The sequence below is a fragment of the Besnoitia besnoiti genome, chromosome III, assembly GCF_002563875.1.
Source record: "Besnoitia besnoiti strain Bb-Ger1 chromosome III, whole genome shotgun sequence".
Lineage (NCBI taxonomy): Eukaryota > Apicomplexa > Conoidasida > Eucoccidiorida > Sarcocystidae > Besnoitia > Besnoitia besnoiti.
Genome location: NC_042358.1, coordinates 3,881,486 through 3,902,926, shown reverse-complemented (window position 1 = coordinate 3,902,926; position 21,441 = coordinate 3,881,486). Strand labels below are relative to the sequence as shown.

Here is a 21,441-nt window from a genome sequence, read left to right as displayed (position 1 = left end):
GTTTGTGTAAATTACGCTCCATGGTGCTCCTAGCCAGGTCGCAGCATCTGCCTGTCTTCATTCGAGGACGAAGTTCAACGCGGAGATGCGGCAACAAGGACAGAAGATAAATGCGACAGGGCTTAGACGCACCGTGGTTTTCGGGAGGCCTGGGATGGTCTATGGAGGGTTCATGAAACACGGAGATTGCCATCGACCAGCGTTTCCGCAACCGGCGGTGGAACATGGCATACTCGAGAAACAAATCATCTATTTCGGAAGGGCACATCTGGAAAAAGTATATCTGTGCAGTACATAAAAATAGAGCATGCACCTATCCGCAGGCGACCTGCCCTATACACCTGGTCAGTCTAGTCTAGTAGACCGCTTATGCAAACACACACGCATATGTACACAAATGCATATATATATATTTATATATATATAGGCAGCTGAGCGAGCGAGTATGCTATAAAGAAACCGTTCACGCTTTTCCCGGCAAAAAAGCTGAACGCCGTTCTGGGCCCGCTGGGCTAGCGCGTCAGCGGTGCAGTCAGGGGTACCCACGACGATGCGAAGCTTGCCAAAGTGCCCTCAGAGCCACCTTGTTCTGCGGCACGCAGACAGGCTGGACAGGTACAACAGCCCATCGCCCACGGCTTAAACTCATGCAGCATAAATTACTAGCGGCTCACTAAGCATTGCCAGTGCACGACTTGTCGCAGGTCTTCCTTAAACCTGAGCGCCCCATCGTTTCTGCTCCTGTTATCGATTTCTAATCAGAACGGAACGGCGAATCACTGTGAACCATGCGTTACTCCAGACTGGTATCTTCTCAAGCGCACCGACCGACGCATCAGATATACTCAGCTACGACGCCGCTACGAAGGCGACAATATGGTATCCTCTTTGAAGACGACGGCGCGCTGATGTCCGCCTCTTCAAAGAGGGACGCATCAACCGCTGAAGAGGGTCGAGTGCGTTATGCATGCACGCTTGAAACACAAGGGAGATCTGGTTTGTTACTTGCTGTCCACCGGCACTTCGGAAATGTGGAACGTGCCTCTAGCCCTCTGCTCCACAAGCAAAATTCATGTTGGGCGTGTGTCTCGCTGCATCCTGACGCGAGCTGCTACACCGTTCATCAAAGAACTTTGTGCTTGCTGTCCTCAGTTTGTCACATAGCCGAAAAGAGCCCGCCGGTCTCCTCATGATGGCAATCCGAGACACCAACTAGGGATCAAGGCGAACAGGACTGCAGCCTTCATCGTGATTTACCGGAAAAAGACGAGTTTCAGAGGCAAGCATCCGTGGAAAACCGTGTGCGATCCGAATGCTGATGCATTATTAGGGAACAGAGTTCATGTATGTATGGACATGCCGAGCGGGGCGCGATACCAAACGCGAGAAGGATGTGACGGCACCTCCAGGATTCGCAGCATGCAAGATCCGTAAACAAAAGAATGTGAGAATCCAGTTTGTGGTGTAGCAGTACCAGCATCAGCTTCCGGTGTGCCTCGCCTCGTGAGCCGCGGGTAGCGATGGAGAACGTGTCAAGCAGCCAAGCATCGCCGCGGGGCTCTCCTTGACTTCTAGCACGCGCTACAGTTTTACTCTATATCACTTCATCTCAAAACGCGTACAACTACACGGGTGTTGCTGCGTTGCATTCAGCCGCAGGCCGGAGCTCTTTTGGCAATCGATCTCAGTGCGACGGCAACCAGCAGGCTCCACGTATCGCAGCACGATCTCATCCGCTACCTTCTAGTGACCTACACCCACAGGCTGGACAAACTGACTGGCGGACATTTCAGCGAAAGGTGCGCTGCGCAGTCCATGCGCTTCCCGTGTGGAGTTCTCACGCCAGTTTTCTTGTGGCAGTTCGCCGAACAACGTCCCGGGCGCCCTCTCCGCAGAGTCCCGTCGAGACACGGTTGCGGTCACCCACGCAGCACCTTACGGGGACATCTCGCTTCACATATAAGCCGGCGTTGCTCGCTGGAGGGTAGCTGAGGTTTCCTCTTGCAACTTGCGGGAGGAAGAGGCACGCACGACCGGGCTCTTTTGTCCTCTGGCAGAGCGGACCTTTTCCGCGGTGAATGCGAGGTCCTACCTTCTTTCCGCGATAGACACAGGACACGCATGTTTGAGCTCGGTTGAGGCCGACTCGCGCATGGAACTCCTGCGGCCGTTTCCGCAGAGTTTTGTATGAGGTTTACGTCTCTGCGTGCGGGAGTCCGTAGGTGGTATTTTGCCAGCAAGGCACTCCTGGCAGGCCAGAGGCGCTTTCTCCGTGGGCACCGAAAGTTTGCGACGAACGGATGCGCGCAAGCCCCCGTGTAAGTTTATAGGTGACGCGAAGTCGCAAACGTTTTTGCCGTCTAATTATGTCGTTCATTCTTCCTCGTCTGCCGTTCGCTCTCGAGTTGTCCGATGCACTCGGTACCGAGGAGCTCCCTTCCCCACCGGGCGTCAGTTGCGCTCGCTATTTGACTGTTTTGTCCTTCGCAGCCTGACCTCCAGCTGGCCTTTTAAATACAGCCAAGCCCTTTCCTTTCATTCATTTCCGTTTTTAACTTACGACATATTGAGTTTGCGCCGTTTCCGGTTCGTGGCATTGTGTGCGGCAGTCGCGCTAACCGACTCGGGCTTTCAGGCCTCTCCAGCATCTGCCGAGTTTCTCCGCGCTGCGTTTTCCAGTCTTCTGCCCGAGTGTGAAACTGAAGAGATGCTTGCAAGAGAGAGCTCAACTAGTTCCTCCACAAAGGCCCTTCCCTGTTTCGCTGCTCCACGCCGTTCGTACCTGCCTGCGGTTCCAACCTTCACCTTTCTTCTAGTCGAAATCCCCCGTAGCTCTGTCTCTTCTGCGTCTCGACGCACTCTAGGCAGTCGAGGGATGGGCGCGATTTAAGGTGGGAGTGAATCAGAGAAAAGAGGCCAGTGGAAGATAGGATAGTTCACTCTTCAGCCACGAATATTCGACGGATAGGAGGTCAACAAGACGACAAAAAGCTTGACTGAAGTCTGCCGCGACCGGATGCTCCATTGCTGCCTCTCGAAAGGGCGTGTTCTCTGCTGGATTAAGGAAACGCTCTCTGATGTGCCTGTTTATTTGATGAATGAGAATGATCCAACGCGAACTCGGAGTTAGTTTAGGGTTTGAGCATCATGACATAGAGCCGAGTCGTCGTTCGCAATCTCCACAGCAGTACAGGCGCATCTCACGTGGTTCAAACACTGGGTCCGATTTTTGGAAGCGGATGTCGAGGGTGCCCTTCTCTGCGGCACCAATCTGTCGCTCCTTTTTCATTTTCATCTTGTTCTCTTTTGGCTGAGGCCGTGATTTGTTACCATGCTGCCCCCCTTGTCATCGACGAGCGTGCGCAAAGGCGGCATAGGGCGGATAGGCCGATGAAGCACGAGAGAGAATACCCTTCTGCCTTTGTTTCGCCGAATTTTTCACTCCGCCGCGATGTCGCCGACACCGTCAACCGCTGTCTCGCCGCCCAACGGTCCTTCTTCGTCCCTCTCTCGCCTTCCGTCCCCGCACGCGGCTGCAGACGGCCAGAAGACGCGACTCGTGCCTGCGAACGGATCTGCCTCTCCCGGGCCGCCTTCCACGTGGAGCTCCTCTGCGGGGGTGTCTCCTTCGGGCGCCGGAAGCTCGGCGCCGCGGTCGAGGGGCGAGAGACGGGGGTCGCGCCGAGATAGTGTCCAGCGCGGAGGGTCGTTTCCATCTGCCGCCTCGCGATCCTCTGTTTCGTCTCGCTCTGCTGGTGTCCGCACCCCGGCGTCGGCGCTGCTGCATCGTCCTCCGTCGCTTGTCTCCGTCCCGCCCTCGTTGCCTGTCTCCTCGTCGCCCTTCTCGCTGTCGTTCGCCAGTCGCTCGCCGCAGAGTCACTTCTTGCCTTACCGCCCGACCGCGCCTGGCGAGAGGCCGGCGGGCAGGCCCGTGGACGTCGTGCTGGAGAGTCCGTGCATCTACAAGCAGCAGGACTTCTCCGTGCCGCTGCATGCATTCCCGGGCAGCCACACCTCCTCGACTGGATCCAAGGGGAAGAGCGGCGCCTTCTTCGGGAGCTTCCAGGGATGGCGGGACGTCCCCCTCGACGGCGGAAGCCCGCGCGTGGGCGAGGCGGGCAGTGCGGACGTGGGGGATCCTGGAGCGAGTGGCGGCGCGCCCTCTCCACAGACGGACGCGTCGGCCGGCAAGCGTCGCAATGACGCAGCGTCCTGGTTCTCGCGAAAACAGACGCTCCCCCCTGCGCCGCCCGCCGTGCCTGACGGGGACGACGGAGACGATCTCTCGGCGTCGTCGCGGCGGTTCATGTCCATGTCTTCGCTTGCGACGCAGTGGCAGAGCCGCTTCTCCTTCGTGCTCGCCACCATCGGCGCCGCAGTGGGCATCGGTTGCGTATGGCGCTTTCCCATGTACTGCTACAAGTTTGGCGGCGGCGTGTTCCTTGTTCCCTACTTCCTGATGCTTGTCTTCCTCGGGCTGCCTCTCCTTGCGCTCGAGATGGCGCTTGGGCAGGTCTTCCGCGGCGGCCAGATGAAGGTCATGAACCTGATCTCGCCGCGCCTGCGCGGGCTCGCTGCCGCGACGATTCTGCAGGCCCTCTTCATCTGCGCCTACTACTCGGTCTTCCTCTCCTGGGCGCTGCACTACTTCCTCGCTTGCTTCCGGTCGACGCTCCCGTGGGTGGTACCGCCTGAGCAAGCTGCGCTGTGCAGCCACTTCGAGGGCGACGAAGCCGCCTGCGAGCGGGCGGTGAGACCGTCGATGTTCGCGGGGCACGGCTTCGACTCGCGGCTCCCGCCGGATGGGACGCCGAGGGTCGAAGGAGACACTGGAGGCGTGAATCTCTGTGTGTGGGTTCCACCTCACTTGGAGGCGCCTGCCGGCGGCCACTGCCGCCCCGACATCCGTCACAAGGCGCAGGAGTTCTTTTTCGAGGACGTGTTGGCTTTCGACACGCAGCATCCGTCGGCGCTCGCCGTGAGCGTGTTTCTGGGCATCGCGTTCGTGTGGATGCAAGTCTTCTTCTCGCTTTTCAAGGGGCTCCAGTCGCTGACGGCGGTTACCTACGCGGCGGTCCTGCTCCCGCTCTCCGCGATGTTCCTCGTCATGGTCAGCGCGCTGACGCTCGACGGCGCCACGCTAGGGCTGTCGCATTTCTTTTCAGTCGACTGGAGCGTGCTGGTTAACCAGCCGGCGATTTGGGGCGAAGCTGCCGCACAGGTCTTCTTCTCGCTAGGCGTGTTTCAGGGCGTGATGACGGCGTACGCGGCGCACAAGAAAGTCGTGCAGAACGCTGTCGTGGACGCCTCCGCGGTCGCGGCGAGCAACACAGTCCTCTCCGTCATCAGCGGCGTCGCCACCTTTGCGATCGCCGGCCACGTAGCCAAGCGCATTGGGGCCCTCGACGCCGCGACGGGTCTCGCCGACATGTCGGCGATGAACATCGAGGGCAGCCAGCTAGTTTTTGTTCTGTATCCCATCTCGCTCGCGACGCTCCCGGGCGCGCAGCTCTTCTGTCTCCTCTTCTTTCTCGCCTTCTTCTTGCTCGGCGTCACCAGCGCGCTGTCCTTCGTGCAGCCGGTGATCGACACGCTGAAGGAGTCCCGGCTGCTGCACCGAGCGCGACGGTGGAAGCTGACTTTCGCGGCGTGCGTCGCCGGCTTCCTCCTCAGCGTCCCCTTCTGCCTCCGCACTGGAGTCTACCTCCTCGACACTGCAGACTACCACTGGAGCGTCGTCGGCCTCACCTTCCTGGGCTGCTGCGAGTGCATCGCTTTCGGCTGGGTTTACGGGCTCGGGAGACAGGCGCAGACCGTCGGCTTCCTCCCTGTGGCGCTCCACGCCTTCTCCTATCTGGGCGGCATCACTATCGGGGCGTTCGTTCTGTTTGTCGTCGCACCCGCGAACCGCGTGGCTGTCGGCCTCGGCATCGCGCTTCCGCTGATGCTTCTCGGCGCGGGCCTGGCGCTCTGCCTCTGTCCGCGCTACCCGCCTCGGCCTCAGCCCCCCCAGTCGGGTTCCGCGGACTCCCTCTCCACGGCGGAGCCGAGTCTCCAGGCAGCGTTGCGGAGTCTCCAGGCGGCGTCGCGTTTCTCTCCGCTGTCGCTGGCGGTCTCGACTGCCGCAGGCGGCAACGGGAAGGGCGCGCTGGAGGACATCCGCGAAGGCGAGGAAGCGCAGCTCGACAGAGAATTCGGCAGCATCATCTCCCTCTCCACGCTCTCCGCGGACAACCCGACCGAGGAGGATGAGAGGATTTCGGCGGGCAAGACTCGAGCGGGCGTTGGGGCAGCCGGCTGCCCATTTCCGGCGGCTGAGGCCGCTCAGAATCTGCCGCCGTTCGAGCTCGGGGCGGCCGAGCTCTGTGCGCCTTCCGCGGTTCTGTCTCTGCGGGACCGGGCCTTCTGGCTGTACCTGGGCAACGTGGAGCATCTGCGGCTGAATTTGAACGCTATCACCGCGGCGAACGCGCGCGTGCTTTGTCTGTGGCCTGTGTGGTCGGTTGTCATCAAGTACCTCTCTCCCGCGGTGCTGCTACTTCTCCTCTTTCATGAGCTAGGGCAGGGGCCGTTCTTCACAGTGGGCGGGTTCCCCCTGCGCTACCAAGCTGCGGCTGTCGCGGTTCTGGCTTTGATCTTCTTCCTCGTCTTCCTGGGCCTCTGCTTACCGCAGTTCTGGAGTGGTCTCGTGCCTCACGAGCTAGTCCGCGAGACCAAAGCTGCGGCTCTGGAGAGGGAAAAACACTTTACAAGACTCTCTCCATATTTCGCAACGCCTCCTGGCGCAGGGCGGGGACCCCCGGGCTTGCGATGCATTTGAGGGGTTGTTGGGGGGAGAAGAGAGAAGAGAAGGATGCGGGAGATACCAGTGCGAGAAAAGAGAAGTTAAACGCGTCGCGGTCACGCAAGGAGTATCTTCTCTAGAGGTTCGCAGATGTGCGATCTATTCTATCAGGCTCATGCATGTTCGGCGATGTCCTTCTCGGCCTGCGGGTTCGTACACATCCACCGTGCAGTGGAGCGTGTCGATAGAGAGGCCGACGCGTAGGCGCGCCTCCCCTTCCTCCCGCACTGGTGTATTTGCCCGTTTCGAAGTACACACCGGGTGTGTGCATTTGGCGTGCCGTGGAGGATGTAAGTTGACGCACACGCACCTGGTATGCGCATCTGCACCGAAAATCTGACGTGCATGCGCCCGGAGATGCTTTTTTATCCTTTTTCACGCGCTCAGGATGTGACGGTGTTCGCGTCGCGGGGTGTGAGGAAGATGAGTTCGCGTTGGCCTTCATGTTCACAGAAGCGCGGTCACGGTTATCGGCGCAGATGATGCTGCGTGCGTCGACGAGTGACCGAGCCTAGAAGGTCGCGTCGCGCCTAGTCTACATATTTGGATGGATGCAAGCATTTGATGTGACGGTAGCGGGGCCTCCCTGTGCGCTGTTTAGGAGCGGCCCTCTTAATTGTTTTTTATTTTCATGTAGAGTGAAAACGCGTGGATGCACGGGGTTTTCTCTCCAGGAGGGCCTGTCGCGACGGAATGCGCCGCCGCTGAATCACTGACGCGGCAGCGTCTTTTTTTGCAGCAGGGGACGAACAAGAGAGCAAGAAAACGGGGGCGAACCGGAGCGAAGCAACGGGATGAATTGTTGTTCTACTATATATATATATATATATATATATATATACACACTATGTATGTGAATACATTTACATTTGTATAATTATATGTCTATGTATGTTTATTTATGGGCGTGTGCATATGAGTATCGGTAGGAGAGCCACGCACGACGCGCACTGGTGAGGGTATATATTCGCAGTTGCAAGTCTCTTCTGTGTGCGGCTGGTGTGTTCTAGAGGGGCGTTTGTTTCTTCACAGATGTCCAATGCGCTTCGCGTACTTCTGCCGCGCTGTTCAACTTCTGCGCGTGCGCTCTCTGTCTCTTCTGTGATCGGCCTGGCCTCAGGGCGACGTAGATGTGTGTTATTTTCTTAGAGCTGTGCTCGTAAAATGGGATAAGTTTATCGCGTTGTCATGGAGGAGGAATACGCGTCGCGGGGGGCAAGCGCCGCCGGCCGCTTCAGGGCGTTGAAAGGACGGCCTCGCCTGCATTGTCTTTTTTTTCGCGTTTCGTCTCCTTCCCTGCGCCTCGTTTATCCCGTGTGAAATGAACTCAACTGACACAAAGAGAGAATCAATCTTTGTTTCTTTGTGTGAAGGACGACGTACTTCGCGCAACAGTCAGGGTGAGTCTACTCAGCGCATCAGCGAAGCAAATTGAGTTATCGTGTGCGGCAACGGGCAGCCTGTCTTCCCGACGCGCCCATGGAGTGACAGGAATCAAATACTCCTTTCATCCGTGTTGATATTCCGCTCACATCGCGCGAGCGAACACTGTTCCGACTCGCTCGACGCCTACACATCTGGGCGAGCAGGTCTATGCATCCGCCACCGACTGCAGATGCCGAGGGAAATCTGCGTTCTCAGAACGCATGCCAATAACTGCACATATACAGGCCTACACTGATGACGGTCAGACGGCACCGCGGCGACCCCGTAGAGATCCCAGCCGCACTTCGCTCAAGTAGTGAAACGCCTAGCCCGACACAGACACACCCGAAGCCGCGCTCCAGCTTGCTCGGCCTTTCCGCGGACCTAGAACGGCGACTGGCAGAGAGGGCAGTTCGTCTTTCTTGCAGTTCGGAACCAGCGGTAAATGCACTCGGCGTGGAACTTGTATTTGCAAGTTGGGCACGACTTCTTGGGCAGCGAGCGGTGCTGCGGATGCACGACCGAGTAGCAGATCGGGCAGTCTTCCAAGCCGTGGAAAAAATGACGCAGGTTCGCCGCCCAGACGTATAAGCCCGCGTGCAGCGACGATCGGTTCATGGCACCGAAGGCCGCGAGGAGCCACCGGCTGCTGCGGCTTTTCGGGACACCTGATCGAAAAAAAAAACGCCGAAAAAGCTTCTTAGCAGCCCCGCAAGAGGTATACAGGCCCTGCCCCTGGAAAGCATTCAACCTCGGGGGCACTTTCTCGCGGCGACCTGGGAACCACATGTCTCCGTGCCGCGAGCAGACTATTTCTCAGTAAAATTTCCAAAAAGTTGATGGTATATCATCGAAAAAGTATTTTTAATGGTGTAAATATACTAACATGATCTGTTCTATTAAGACGCGGATCCGCAGGCGCTCCACATAAGCTCGCCAAACCCTGCGGCGGGGCCCGAACGGCAACCGCATCTGCAAGACGACTGAGTCTGAAAGCTGAGAAGCTGAGGATGCCGCCAGCCCGCAAGCGACGACGGGAGATCAGGCAAACCTGCAGCCGCGTTGCGGCCGGCGAGTGCCTCTTTTTACGGACCTGGGATTCGCGCCAAGTCGAGCTGAGGCCGAATTTTTTGAAGAGGGAAATTCTTCGAGAATATCACATTCAGCGTCACAGAGATCTCGCCGTTCTCATCGCGATACGTGACTGCGAGGTCTCGTTGCCGGGCGTCGAGGCGCAGCGACAAATCGAAAACGTTCGCCAGCTGAGAGGCTGCCTGGACTTCGCGAAGCACCAGCCTGCGGACAGAAAGCCGACGCCGAGCGCACACAAGCGCACTCGAGCCGAGAAGCGGTAATAAAGCAAATGCGGAAACACGAAAAAACCACTCCGCTACAAAGAATCCGCAGCAAAAGCGGGACGCATCTGCCAGAGCTAACTCTTACACTGGACGCCAAATCTGGAGATTTTATCGACGCTCCCCCTCCCCAACAGCCGCGTTAAACAATTCCTGCAAGCGGCTGCTTGTGACTCGCGGCAGAGGACATGCGCTGCGCATTTCATCGATAACTCTATGTTAAAAACGGAGCCCTTACCCAGGAGAGACATAAGTCTCCGTGAAGGCCTCCAGCGCCCGCCTCGTTCGCCCGTTGCGGCACCGCGTCCACATGCGCCGCACAGCCTCTGCGATGAGAGACGAAGACAAAAAAGCCACTCTTCTTACCCTGCGGTTCACTGTTCACTAATGTAAAAGACACCGGAGAAAATGAACATCTATATTTTTTTATGAATTTACAAAAATCTGCGTGCAGCCAGAACTGCGAGTGTGGCGGACGCGTCACACTCCACGTATATTCTCATGCGATATATATATATATATATATATATATACATATGCATACACATAAATATATATGTATATATATGCGCGTGTGTAGATAGGGACGTACTTTCGCCTGCCACATCCCTCTTGCTCATACCAGAGACCTGGTTGCCTAACACCGGCAACAGCAGAAGCGGTGTCCTGGAGCCTCAGCTCTCTCTCGGTGTTCGATTTCACAGCAATGCATACATAAAAGCTTTTATCACAACATACACATACGTGTAGATGCCTCGACTGCATGATGCATGCATATACATGTATATATATATATATATATATATATATATATATATATATATATATATGTAGGTAAATATGAATTGTTGGGGGACTAACCCGGGTTCACTTGCAGGAGGAGGTAGTAGACGTGAGAGGCGAGAAGCCACAGGAAAGATCGGTTCGCGACATCCCACACCACTCCGTGCAGAGGCAGATCCTGCAGCGCGGAGGATTCCTCCTCTTGGTCTGCAGCATCTGAGGCTCCAGCCTTCGTGCCCGTCGCGGCGCCCACGTCGCGCCTGCCCTCGGTTTCGACGCGAACCCTCCAGTCGCGCGTGAACCACAGCGCGTCGCTTGGCTCGGCAGACAACGCTGCGTGCCTCGCATTTTTTTTGCATTTTTTCATCGGTTTTAGCTCGGCGCCTGGGGGGACGAGCCATTCAGCAACGGAGGCCGGCGTCACCGCGCGGCGCGACTCAGGACCTGAGGCGAGGGGCGCCGCGGGTCGCGCGGAGAGAGATAGATTGTGGCTCGAGTCTTCAGACGACGCGAGGACAGACCTGATAATGAGCAGCTCGTCGGACGAAAGACGCGGAGCTTCCTCATCCGCGAGCTGCAGCACTGTGACGCACAGGAACTCAATCAGAGCTTGCACGAGCGACATCTGCGCGACGTCCTGCAGCAAGGCGCACGCCGCACACGTGGCGCATGTCGGGGCCGACCCCGACGTCGCGGCGGAAGTGCACAGGCGGTCATACAAAGCCGCGGAGGGGGACGGCGAGGCGTAGGGAGGCTGCGCGCGGCTCAGGACTCTCCGCGCAAGCGCCGCTTGCCCTGGCGGCGTCTGAAACAGATGCTGCAGATACGCCACGCAGGTCTGCGCCGGCGCGTCGTCGGCGCCCTTCCTCGCGCCGTCACTCGCCATGCCGCCCGACGCAACGGCAAGCAGCGCCGGCAGGATGATGATCCATCCCCGAAGGCCTAGCGCCACCCCCTCCAGCAGCTCCTCTCGCTCGCGGCCTTCCTCGTCGTCGAGCTGCGCTTCAGCCTTCTCGTCGCCGCTCGCCAGGAGGCTCGACTCGAAGGAGGATCGAGGCGGGCGCCGGCTGCCGCCGAGAAGCCGCGAGCGCGTCTTTTTGTCCACGTGGCTGTGCGACGCAAGCGCGAGCGCGCCCGCCGCGTCGCGGAAGGTCTCAATCAGCTGCGCGGCCAGGACGCGACCCGTGAAGATCTGCAGCAGCCAGCCGAGAATGGCTAAGCCCTCCTCCTCCGGCGAGAGCGAAGGGGAGCTCGAGGCGAGAGACGCGCCAGAGGCGAGGCTCGGCAGCACCGACGCAAAGCTACAGGCGTGTCTCCGACTAGCTGGCGAAGGCTGCGCTGGCACTGCCACAGGCGTCTGCCCCCTGGCGCGAGTCCTTTCGCTATCGCGTGCCTCTTCGACAGCCTGCAGAACCTCCTGCATGATTCGCGCTTCTTCTCTCTCCTCCTCAGCCTCGCCCTCTTCGCGCTGCGTTCGCTGCGCCTCGGTCTCTTCGGCCGACGACCAGATGCCGCGGAGACGGCCAAAGAGAGACGGCCTCGCGTCGCCCTCTCTCGCAAGCGGGATTGTGAACGGTGCACTCGGTGAGCCTTCCGCTGTCCTCTCCCTCTCGCTCGCAGGTGACGTGCCTCCCCGGGCGGCGCCTGCGCGCCCTCCGCTGGGCGTGTCGCTGTCGTTGACCCTGGAGGGGGGATCGTTGGCGTCTGCTCGCGCTTCGCCTTCATCTGAGTCCTCCGCGTCCTCCGCCTGCGACGACGTCTCCAGAGAGAGCTCGAAACGCTGAAGCAGGTGTCTGCCGTGCTGCAGCGACAGAGGGACGCCCTGCCCACGCGTACGCTCTCCCGCGCACAGATACTCACACAGATCCGCCTCCGCGACATAAGCGAAAACATCGCCGAATGTGTCTCCGCGTGAAATACACAAGTCGTGCTGTCCGGTTGCCGCGGCCGCTTTGCAGACGGCGCCGTCGCGCTGAGCGCGGCTGCCGCTTGAATCGGCGCTCTCGCGGTGAAACAGCGAAAGGAACGACGGGAAAACTCCTGTCTCTCCAACGGGGTAGGCGAACCAGGGGTATCTGCGGAGGCAACGCACGAGGCTCGCTTGGACTGGGCTTCTGCGGCACCCAAGCAGCGCCCCGCAAATTCGCGCCGCGACCGCGGTCGTCGCGGCCAAGGTGTCTCCTCTGTCTCCGTCGGCCGCGGCGCCGTCCGACTCGCCCCGCAGCCCGGGCAAAGACAAATCCAGCGAATCGCAGAGCGCGCGGAGTACGCGGCAGACCGAGTCGTCGTAGAACTGGGAGCAAAACACGTAGGGAGACAGCGTGAGGGCGCAGCGGCCGAAGGACATCTTCCCGACCGCGAGGGCGGTGGAGGCCGCAGCGGAAGACGCCGACGAGGCAGCGGCACGGCCACGAGGCTCGTGGAGGCGCTGCGCCTCGTCGTACAAGACGGCGAGGCGGACGGCGAGAGCCAAAAGCAAGAGGCGGTTGACGGGTTTGCTCAGACGCGCCGTCGCCACAGCCTCTTGACTATGCAGGACCTCCAGGCCGTTTCTCTCTCGCCACGCCCCGTTTCCAAGAAGGTTCACAGCCAGAGCCAGGACGTGGGAGACGGCCCCCATGCGTCCCGGAACGAGCCGCGCGTCCCGAGTGCAGCTGCGCACGCTGGCGGCTTGGCTATCGCGCCCTGCGTCCGCCCGCAACTCGGAGGCCGCGCCTGGAGAGCTGGTCGTCGAAGAAGAGACACATCCTGCGGAGGGCTCCGCCTCGGTCTGACTCCCCTGTCGCGCCCTCGCCGCGCGCTGGCACCGGTTGGAGGCCTCAAGCACGCCGTTTGCGAGTCTGAGGGCCTCGCGGAGGAATGCTTCGTCGCTCAGCCGTTCGGACTCGAAGTCACGTTCACTGCTGTCTGCAACTTCGACGCTTTGGCCTCCTTCGAGAGGCGAGTGCGGCGGCGCGGCGGCCGAAGCACGCAGGACCAGCCGCAAGCCGCAGGCGGCATCGACGGCCTCCAGCCTCCTCCACGAGTCCTCAAGCGCTTCAGCGGCCCTCGTGTCTCTGCTCACAAGCGTCTCGCCGGCGGTCTCACAGGGGTCGTCCCGTTGCGCAGCCCTCTTCTCCTCTTCCACGAATAGCGACTTTTGAATCGCCGGAAGGAGAGGTCTCCGTGCGCTGCGCAGCGACTGAAGAAGATTGAGAACTTGGCTCTCTCGTTCGCGGGCTGCCGCAGAGAGAGCACACTCTGCTGGCGGCGAAGAAGGCAAGTGCTCACCCGACGCTCGCGCAGCTTCTCCGAGCTCTCTGCCTAGCGAAGAAATCGTCAGCAGCGCAGAGACGAGAGAGGCCACGACGCGCGCGAGGGCCCCCTCTCTAAGTAGAGTGCCAGAATTTTTTGAGGAGGCTCGCGTCTCCACAACGTCCACAGGCGCATGCAGGGGGAGGCGCGCAGCATGCGTACGAAGCAAGTCGAGGAGGACACGCTGCGTTTTCTCAGCTTCTTCGCTGAGCAAGACGCACAGCGCTCGCCGCGAGTCTTCCTCCTCTCCACCCGTGCCTTCGCCGGCCGCAGAGCCGAGGGCGCGGAGGAAATCCTGCAGAGCGTCTGCGGCGACTTGAACAGCCAACGCGCTCGGATACGAGATGGGGACAGCCGCGCTCGCGTTCTCCGCGCTGTTCTCCGCGGCGCAGATGCTTTCTTTTGCCTGGCCTCCCTGCGCCGCTGCGCGTACCTTCGCGGTCGCCAAGCTCGCGCGAAAGACCCACCGGAGGAACTCGAAGGCCCCGCGGAGGGCCTGCAGGCCCGCGGCGGCCCTCTCCACAGAGGCCTCGCTGTCCTCAGCGGAGATCTTGGAGAGCGCAAGGAAGACGCGAAGGGCGCTGTTGGTCGCTGCGCGCAGCATGCAAGGCCCAATAGCCGATGCCGTCCCAGAAGCGGGCGGCGAAGTTGCGGAGGAGGCGCGCACGGGCTCCCCCTCGTCGCCGGCGTAGTCGCCTTCGGCCTCGCAGTGGAGCAGGAGCTGCCAGAAGAGCGCAGAGAAGAGTGAGGAAGGGCTAGACGAAGGAGCCTGGACGGCCTGGTCCGCCCCGTAGCGCAAAGCGTTTGCGAGGCTTTCGGGGTCTGGAAGAGCGTTGTGGGGACCCTCCCTCAGCACTGTGGTCACCAGCGCAGGCATGGCAATGCTCAACAGACTCTCGACTCTTTCTCTGCGTCTCGCGAACTCGAAGGATCGCGGAAAACACATCTCGGGAAGCGCAGAAAAGCTGCGCGACGCGCCCGAGCATTCGGACGCTTCGACCGCGGTCGCGGCGCGACTCGCGAACGAGGAGACAGCTAGGTCAGGCTCGATGGAGACTCGCGCGGAGGCGAAGAGAAGCAACAGCAGCGCAGCCACGCGCCCGGAGTTGGAGGACCCTGGCTCGGCCTTCAGAAGCTCGGGCGAGAGAAGGAACAGCGCGCGGTCGGTTGCTTCGCCGCTTGCGTGCGGCGACGAGTCAGGGGCGGCGCACAGAGCCCGCCACGCATCGAGGAAGGCAAGGAAGCAGCTGTGAACAAGCGCCAGCTGATGCGCACCCTGAAAAGCCTCCTTTGCGTCTCGGAAGAGAGACACCATCTCCGAAGCGCCCTGCGCGGAGGCGCCCGCCGACTGCGAGTCCGAGCTGTAGGGCGTGGGCGGCGCGAGGCAACCGCCGGTCGCAGGCGTGGAGCGCGAGCGAAGCTGCGCAGGCCCGGGGGCCGGCAGGCGAAGCAGAAGGGCGAAGACATCCAAGCCGTGGTGCATGCTGTGCGTGCGCGAGGATGTCTCGCTCTCCCATGCATGGGCCAGGAGACGCGGCGCCGCTTCTCGAACGAAAAGTGCCTTGCCCAGCGCAGCCAGACAAATGGCCCAACTGTGCACGGTCGCGGCCGAGACCCGCAGAAGGAGCCGACCCGGTTCGTCGGCCTGCGCCTGCTCTGCTGCGCCTCCTTCTGCGGCTGCTTCGCCAACGTCGCGCAAGAGGCGTGCCGCAGGCGCGGGCTCGAAGACGGGTGAGGAGAGGGAGGCGCGCGGAAAGGCCAGCGCCGCGCGGAGGAGAGAGAGAAGCTGCTCAACCGCGGGCGCCGGCAGGCGCGCCGCGAGGGCAGCCAGGAGCTCCGCCGCAGAAGACGACGCGCGAGACGCTAGCGATTGGGACGAGCTGCCGTCCGCGGTCTCCAGGGCCCGGTGCTGAAGCAGATGAAACACCAAAAGGCCCGCCGCCCACTCACTCAGAGCTGCGACGGCCGACGCGTCAGCGACAGATACGGACGCGGTGAGCGCGGCAGACGGCGGCAGACTCGAATGCGAAGTAGGCGAAGGCGCAGGCAGCCGAGAGAGAAGCACAGGCACAGTCGCCTCAGTCACGAGCGGGAACAGAACACCGAGCAGCTCCGCTCGCGTACGCGCCGTCGCCTCGACGTAGAGAGACAGTTTCTTGGAGTCCGCCTGAGGCACGAGCGAAGACGAGCTCCCGCGCTTCTCCTGTGACGCTTGACAGACGTCGGCCTGGTCAACGTAGAGCTGGTGAAGCGCTCGGAGACAGACTCCGGTCAACATCAGCACAGCCTCTTCAGTCTTGACGCGGATCATTGGGGCCTCAAGGGCTTGCCCCTGCACAGCATTGCTTGCTGCGCCTGCTTCCGCGTCTTGCTCTCTATCTAACTCCTCTGTCGTGCCGCCGCCGCTCGCGTACACCAGCGTCTCCTTAAGCAGCTCGACGTAGTCCGGCAGGAGCTCCTGCGCGACGAGCTGGTGGAGCCGCGACCGCGTTGGGCTCCAGGCAAGGACCGCGGAGACCCCAGCGCCCTCTTGGGCCCAGGGCGCCGGGGCCGCGAGCGCGAACTGGGCTGAGGCCAAGAGGCTCTTCTCGAGAGCCGCTTCTTCGCCGGCGCACGCTTCCGCTCTCGCGTGGTGAGACTCGCCCGCTGAAGGCGAATGTCCGGAGGGCGCGGCTCCAGCGGGACGCCGTAGGCCCTTCCAGAGGCGATGCAGCAGGCCCAGGGCGAAACTTTCTTGCCACGAGCGAAGCTGCGGAAGGAGGTCGCTGGCCTCTGTGCCCGATCCAGAGACCGGTGCGCCTTCACTTTGATCCCCCTCTGGGCAGGAAACGCCTCGCCCCCCAGAAGCTGGGGAGGGAGGAAGTAGCACGGCGACCAGGCCGCGCCACGCGCACGCGAAGGCTGAGGAGTCCGCGAGCGGTGGCGCTGCGTCTCTCGACTCTCCGCGGGCCTGGGCCTGCACTCGGCTGAAGAGAGGCAGCAGCAAGTCGTCCACGAAGAGGCGCGCGACGTCCCACTGGGCGAGAAGGGAGGAAAACAGACTTCGCTCCGCGGGCGAGAGCTTGCTGCCTCCGGCGGCCGCCCCTGGGTGTGCCGGCGCAGAGAATGCACGCGCCATGCCTTCTGCACATGCCCGCACAAGAAAGCCGAGAAGATGAACGACGCCGCCATCTCCATCTTCGGCGATCCCATGCGCGGCCCTATCCCCCAAAAGAAGAGACAGAGGCCCGAGGCCTTCAGGCTCGCACTCGCCCCGCGTCGCGCCAACTCGCGCCTCTCCTGATTCGTCTGCGCCGCAGCTCGACTCCAGACTCTGCCACAGCGCAGCCAGCACCGCGCGCGCGCAGTCTCGATAGACAAGGTCCAGCGTCTCGTCGTCGCCGCGTTCAACTCCTCGCGCAGGCCGCAGCTCGCTGGCGCCAGGCTGGGCGAGGTCGCCTTCATCGGGGCTCGGGTCGCTGACGCGCCGGCACTGTGCAACGAGGATTTCGCGCAGCAAGCGAAGAAGCAACGCCAGACCGCGCCCCTGAAGCGCCCGCAGATCTGCGGCAAAACTCGCCAACGACACCTGAGCTGCGGGCGAGGCGGCGGCCCGAGGCGACAAAGGGGACGCCGCAGGAGCCGCAGACGCAGAGGTCAGGCCCTGGCGGGCGGCCTCCCGCAGAGCAGCGAACAGCGGAAGGACTGTCTGGCTGAACAGCGCGAGGGCGCGCATGAGGCATTCCTTTTCTTCAGGCCCCAGCACGAGGCACGCAGAGGACTCCTCCTCAGCCATCGCACGTGCGACAGAGCCATGCAGCGCAAGAGAGGCTGAGGGCGAACCAGCAGCGGCCGCAGTGAGGAGGCCCTGCGCATGTTCAGCGAGGCAGGCAAACAACGGCGAGAGGACGAGAGCCTCAGCGCCTGCCAAGCGCCGCTTGAAAACTTCCTCTGTGAACCAGCTGAGAGTCGGCACCAGCGCCCCGCGGTAGGCCTGTCTGTCTCCGTCGTCATGCCAGCGGACAGGAAACTCCTCGTCCGCATCGCTGCTCACACGTCTCGCGTGAGCGTCTGCATGGCTTTCACTCTCTGCGGCTGCAGCTCCGCCGACGCACTGATCTCGCAAACGACTCAGAAGGAGAGGTGGCATTGCAGCGGCGCTCCGCCGCGAGGGAAAAAAGAGAAAACACAGCGGCAGCGCGACGGCGCGGGCGACGGCGAGGCGAAGCAGGTCTTTCTGGTCTTCGTCGAGGCCTGACAAGGACGGCTGCTCGCCGTCTGCGCCAGACGGCGGAGGCGCGCTGGGGCGTGAAGCTGATGCATGGCGAGACGAGGCGGAGGCGGCGGTGGCCTCCGAAGGGGTGCGCTGAAGCGGAAGAAGAGGGAGGAGTCGCTTCTGCAGCAGAAAGAGAAGAGTCGTGTAATGCGATGTCAGCAACGCGCGAGCGCCAGGGTAAGGCAGCACGGAAACGACTTGAGAGGGCGAGGAAGCTGGGTCACTGGAGAGCCCCGCCTTGGTCTCTCTGCTCTGACCTGGCCGCGTCGACCGGCGGTCGCCACTTTGATCCGCCGCCTGTGAGAGCTTTCCCTCCCCCGCGACTCCCTCCAGAGCGGCTTTCGGCGTCTCCGTCTCGCGTGCTTGAGCTCCGTCTGCCGCACCCGGCCTAGCCTTCCCGCGGTCGCCTTCCGCCGCCAGCCAGGTGTGGCCTGCAACGGCGCATGCAAAGGGGAGCAGCGCGAGACGCTTCGCCTTGCCGCTTGCGCCGGAGGCCCGCGCCGTGGCCGGTAGGCCGAGAAGAGGCTGCAGAAGCGCGCAGTCGCCCAGGAGAGACACGACGAAGGCGCGGCCCTCCTGCGAGTGCAGCAGCACCTCGCACGGTAGCGCGGCGAGCAGCGGAAGCAGCGCGTCGTAGAAGGACGCAGACGCCGAATACCCTGAGACAGACACACGCACGCGCGCCGATTCCGCCTCCTTCGAACTGACCCGTGCCCACGCACACCGCGTGATGAACTACAATGCGATGGCGAGAGAGGAGGAAGGCGCGCAAGGAGTCTGGCGCCACACGCGGTTCCCTCCTGGCTCGCTACGTCCTCCGGGGGCACAAGCCCCACAACTGAATGCGCGGATTCTCATTTCTTCTTCCCTCTACTTTTTCACTTCTGCACAAGAAAGAAAACCCGCCTCTCCCCTCTCGTACTGCCGCCGCGTGGTGCCTCACGCCGCCGCGACAGAGCGCTCTGCGCCAGTCGCCTTCAACAGCATATCGCTTTCGCTTCCTCTGAAGAGTCCCCAGGCAACGTCGACGATCTGCGGTCTGACTGCGGGCAGGAGGGGAGGGGAGGAGGCTTACCTCCGTGCCGAACGGCCGCGAGGAGCTTGGGCAAGAGCAGAGTGACTTGCTGCTCCACGACCTTTGCATGCGCGTCAAAGACCTCTTTCTCGACTGCGGCCGCGTCGCTCTCGCCGTCTGCCGAGCGCTCCGCGACCCCGTCCTGCGGGGCGACCCCCCCGCCCCCTTCGCAAGCTGCCGCCGCTGACCCTCGGCGCCACCAGGGGAAAGGAGCAAGGCGCAGACGGCCAGGACCGCCGCGGAGCCAGACATGTCTTCCTCCCCCGGTCGGCGACTGCGGAGTGTGTGCGCTGTGCTCCAACTTTCTCGCCTTCCAGGTCGCCCGGGGCGCCTCCTCCGCGAGCGCTGAGGGCCGCCGCCGCGCGGCTCTCGCTCCAGTAGGCGGTCATGCGCGAGGCGCAGAGGAGCCGGTCAGCGAGGGCGCTGAAGACGGCGGAGTAGAAGCTCTTGGGCAAGAGAGGCAACGGGAAGACCTCGTGGTCGCGGGCATACGCAGCCCGCGCCGCGAGGGAGAGAGGGGCGGATGCGGCGTGAGCGGCGCCGTCAGCGGCCTCGCCTGCAGCCGCCCCTGCAGGGCACGCCGCCGCAGCTGCAGAGGCAGCCTTCCTTTTCTCTTTTGTCTTCAGTGCTTTGTCGTGCTTCCCGCCCGTGCCGCCCGTGAGGCCAAGCGAGGCAAAGAGCGAAGTTGTCGCCTGCGGAGGAAGCGGCAGCGGAAGTCCGGCTTGAGAGAAAGTCTTCACAATCGCGTGCAGCGACGCGAGCGCAGCCTGCCGCACCGATAGGCGGAAGGCCGTGGGCGCGAGGAAGCGCACGAGGCCGGTCTGCGCGCCAACGGAGAAAAGCGGCTCAAAGTCTTTCGCCCAGCCTCCTAGCATGCACGCCTCCTGCGGGGCTTCTTTCTTCGCGAGGGACGTGGCAGCCAGGAGCCGCGCCAGATGCCCGAAAGCGAGGAGGACGCAGCGCAGCGTCCGGTCGTACCGATCCTCAGCCTCCTCGTCTTGCTTCGCGTCCGCGACTGCGCCCTTCTTCTGAGCACCTTTGTCGCCGTAGATGAGCGCCGTGAGGCCTCGCACATCGGTGGCGAGCAGCTGCAAATACTCCGCGAAGATCGCCTCCCTGCAGTGCGTCAGCGCCGCGACCAGGCGGGCGTGCCTGCCGACGAACCCGCGAAAGCAGCCGGCAGCGGCGGAGGCCACTGAACTCGCCGCGGAGAGACCGGAGGCGGCGGAGGCCGAAGCGGAGGGAAACGCAAGCTCCAGGGCCTGCTGCGCAGCGAGCGCGACGTCGGAGGCCTCGTCATGGGAGGCGGCAAACCAATAGGGCAGCAGGAGCCGCAGGTGCGGCGCGAGGACCTTCCGCGCTCGCGCGGCGATCAGCGCCAAGCACCGATTTACGCCCGCGCGAATGCGGCGCTCCGCGTCCCACAGGGCCAGCCGGCCGTAGACGTAGACGAACTGCGAGAGAATGCCTTCTGCGACATCCTGGAAGAACGGGTTATCGGCCTCCGTTGCTGACGCACCCGCAGAAGACGCGGAAGAAGCAGACCGAGAGGCAGCAGCAGAGGAGCCGGAGGAGGCAGACGGAAAGGAAGCGGCCGCATGCAAGAGGTGCTCGAGTTCTTGCAGGCCCTTGAGCCGCGTGACCGAGTCGCGCTTCGTGAGCTTCACGAGGGCGCGGTGAATCTCATCGACCTGTGCCTGCTCTCTGCCGTCTCCGCTTGGCGACGGTGCGGCGCTCCTGGCGCCTGCGGAGGCCTGGGCGCCCAAGCCGCCGCCGCTGCGTCCGTAGGCCGCCGCGCTGTCGCGCCTCTCCGCAGACGCCCGTCGTGTTTCTTCTCTGTGCTGCGAGGGCGCTTCACCAGAAGAGGAGGGAGACCCAGAGGAGGGGGCGGCTCGCGGCGCCTTGCGCGTCTCCGCGGCCTCGGCGGCCGCCGGATCTGTAGTCGTCGCAACCTGAGCAAAGTGCGCAAAGATCGCTGCGAGCTGCGTGGCGCCTCCGCCAGTCAAGCTTGGGGCGCCGCCGCTTGACTCAGAAGAGAAGAAGAGGTTCGCTGCACGCGCGCTGGAGGCCGCGGTTCCGCGGAGCTGATGCTTCAGCTCCTTCCCGCTGATCTTTCCGCGAGACGCGGCGGGGGAAGACGAGGGGCTCGGCTTGGGCGCCATTGCGTTAGCGCCGCCACGACAGCAGATGGGGACAAAGAGAGAAAAGCGAAACGAACGGCTGGCGAGCGAGAGACGGCGACGGCGGGAGAAGTGAGCAGCAAGTCGAGCGCGGCAGACGAAGAGTCAGCGAAGCCACGAGCACGAGCAAAACGAGAGGATGCGGAAAACAGACGGAGCAGAAACGACGAACGATCTAGCTAACCAAGAGAGAAGCAGAAGAGGAATGAGCGTGAAATGTCACGGGGGAC

General features: G+C 62.2%; 2 protein-coding genes across 2 annotated transcripts; one reads left to right on the top strand and one right to left on the bottom strand.

Moving 5' to 3' along the window:
* Positions 1–3,451: 3,451 nt before the first annotated feature.
* BESB_048200 (Sodium:neurotransmitter symporter family protein) lies at positions 3,452–6,820 on the top strand (the record flags this gene model as incomplete). The annotated part of the gene is made up of 1 exon (XM_029363271.1): positions 3,452–6,820. The coding sequence occupies one exon, from the start codon at positions 3,452–3,454 to the stop codon at positions 6,818–6,820; it is 3,369 nt and encodes a 1,122-aa protein (XP_029220637.1).
* Positions 6,821–8,653: 1,833 nt separating this feature from the next.
* BESB_048190 (uncharacterized protein) lies at positions 8,654–21,193 on the bottom strand (the record flags this gene model as incomplete). Its single annotated transcript, XM_029363270.1, has 6 exons — positions 8,654–8,937; positions 9,363–9,565; positions 9,863–9,950; positions 10,486–18,615; positions 19,032–19,214; positions 19,282–21,193. The coding sequence occupies 6 exons, from the start codon at positions 21,191–21,193 to the stop codon at positions 8,654–8,656; spliced, it is 10,800 nt and encodes a 3,599-aa protein (XP_029220636.1).
* Positions 21,194–21,441: the final 248 nt, after the last annotated feature.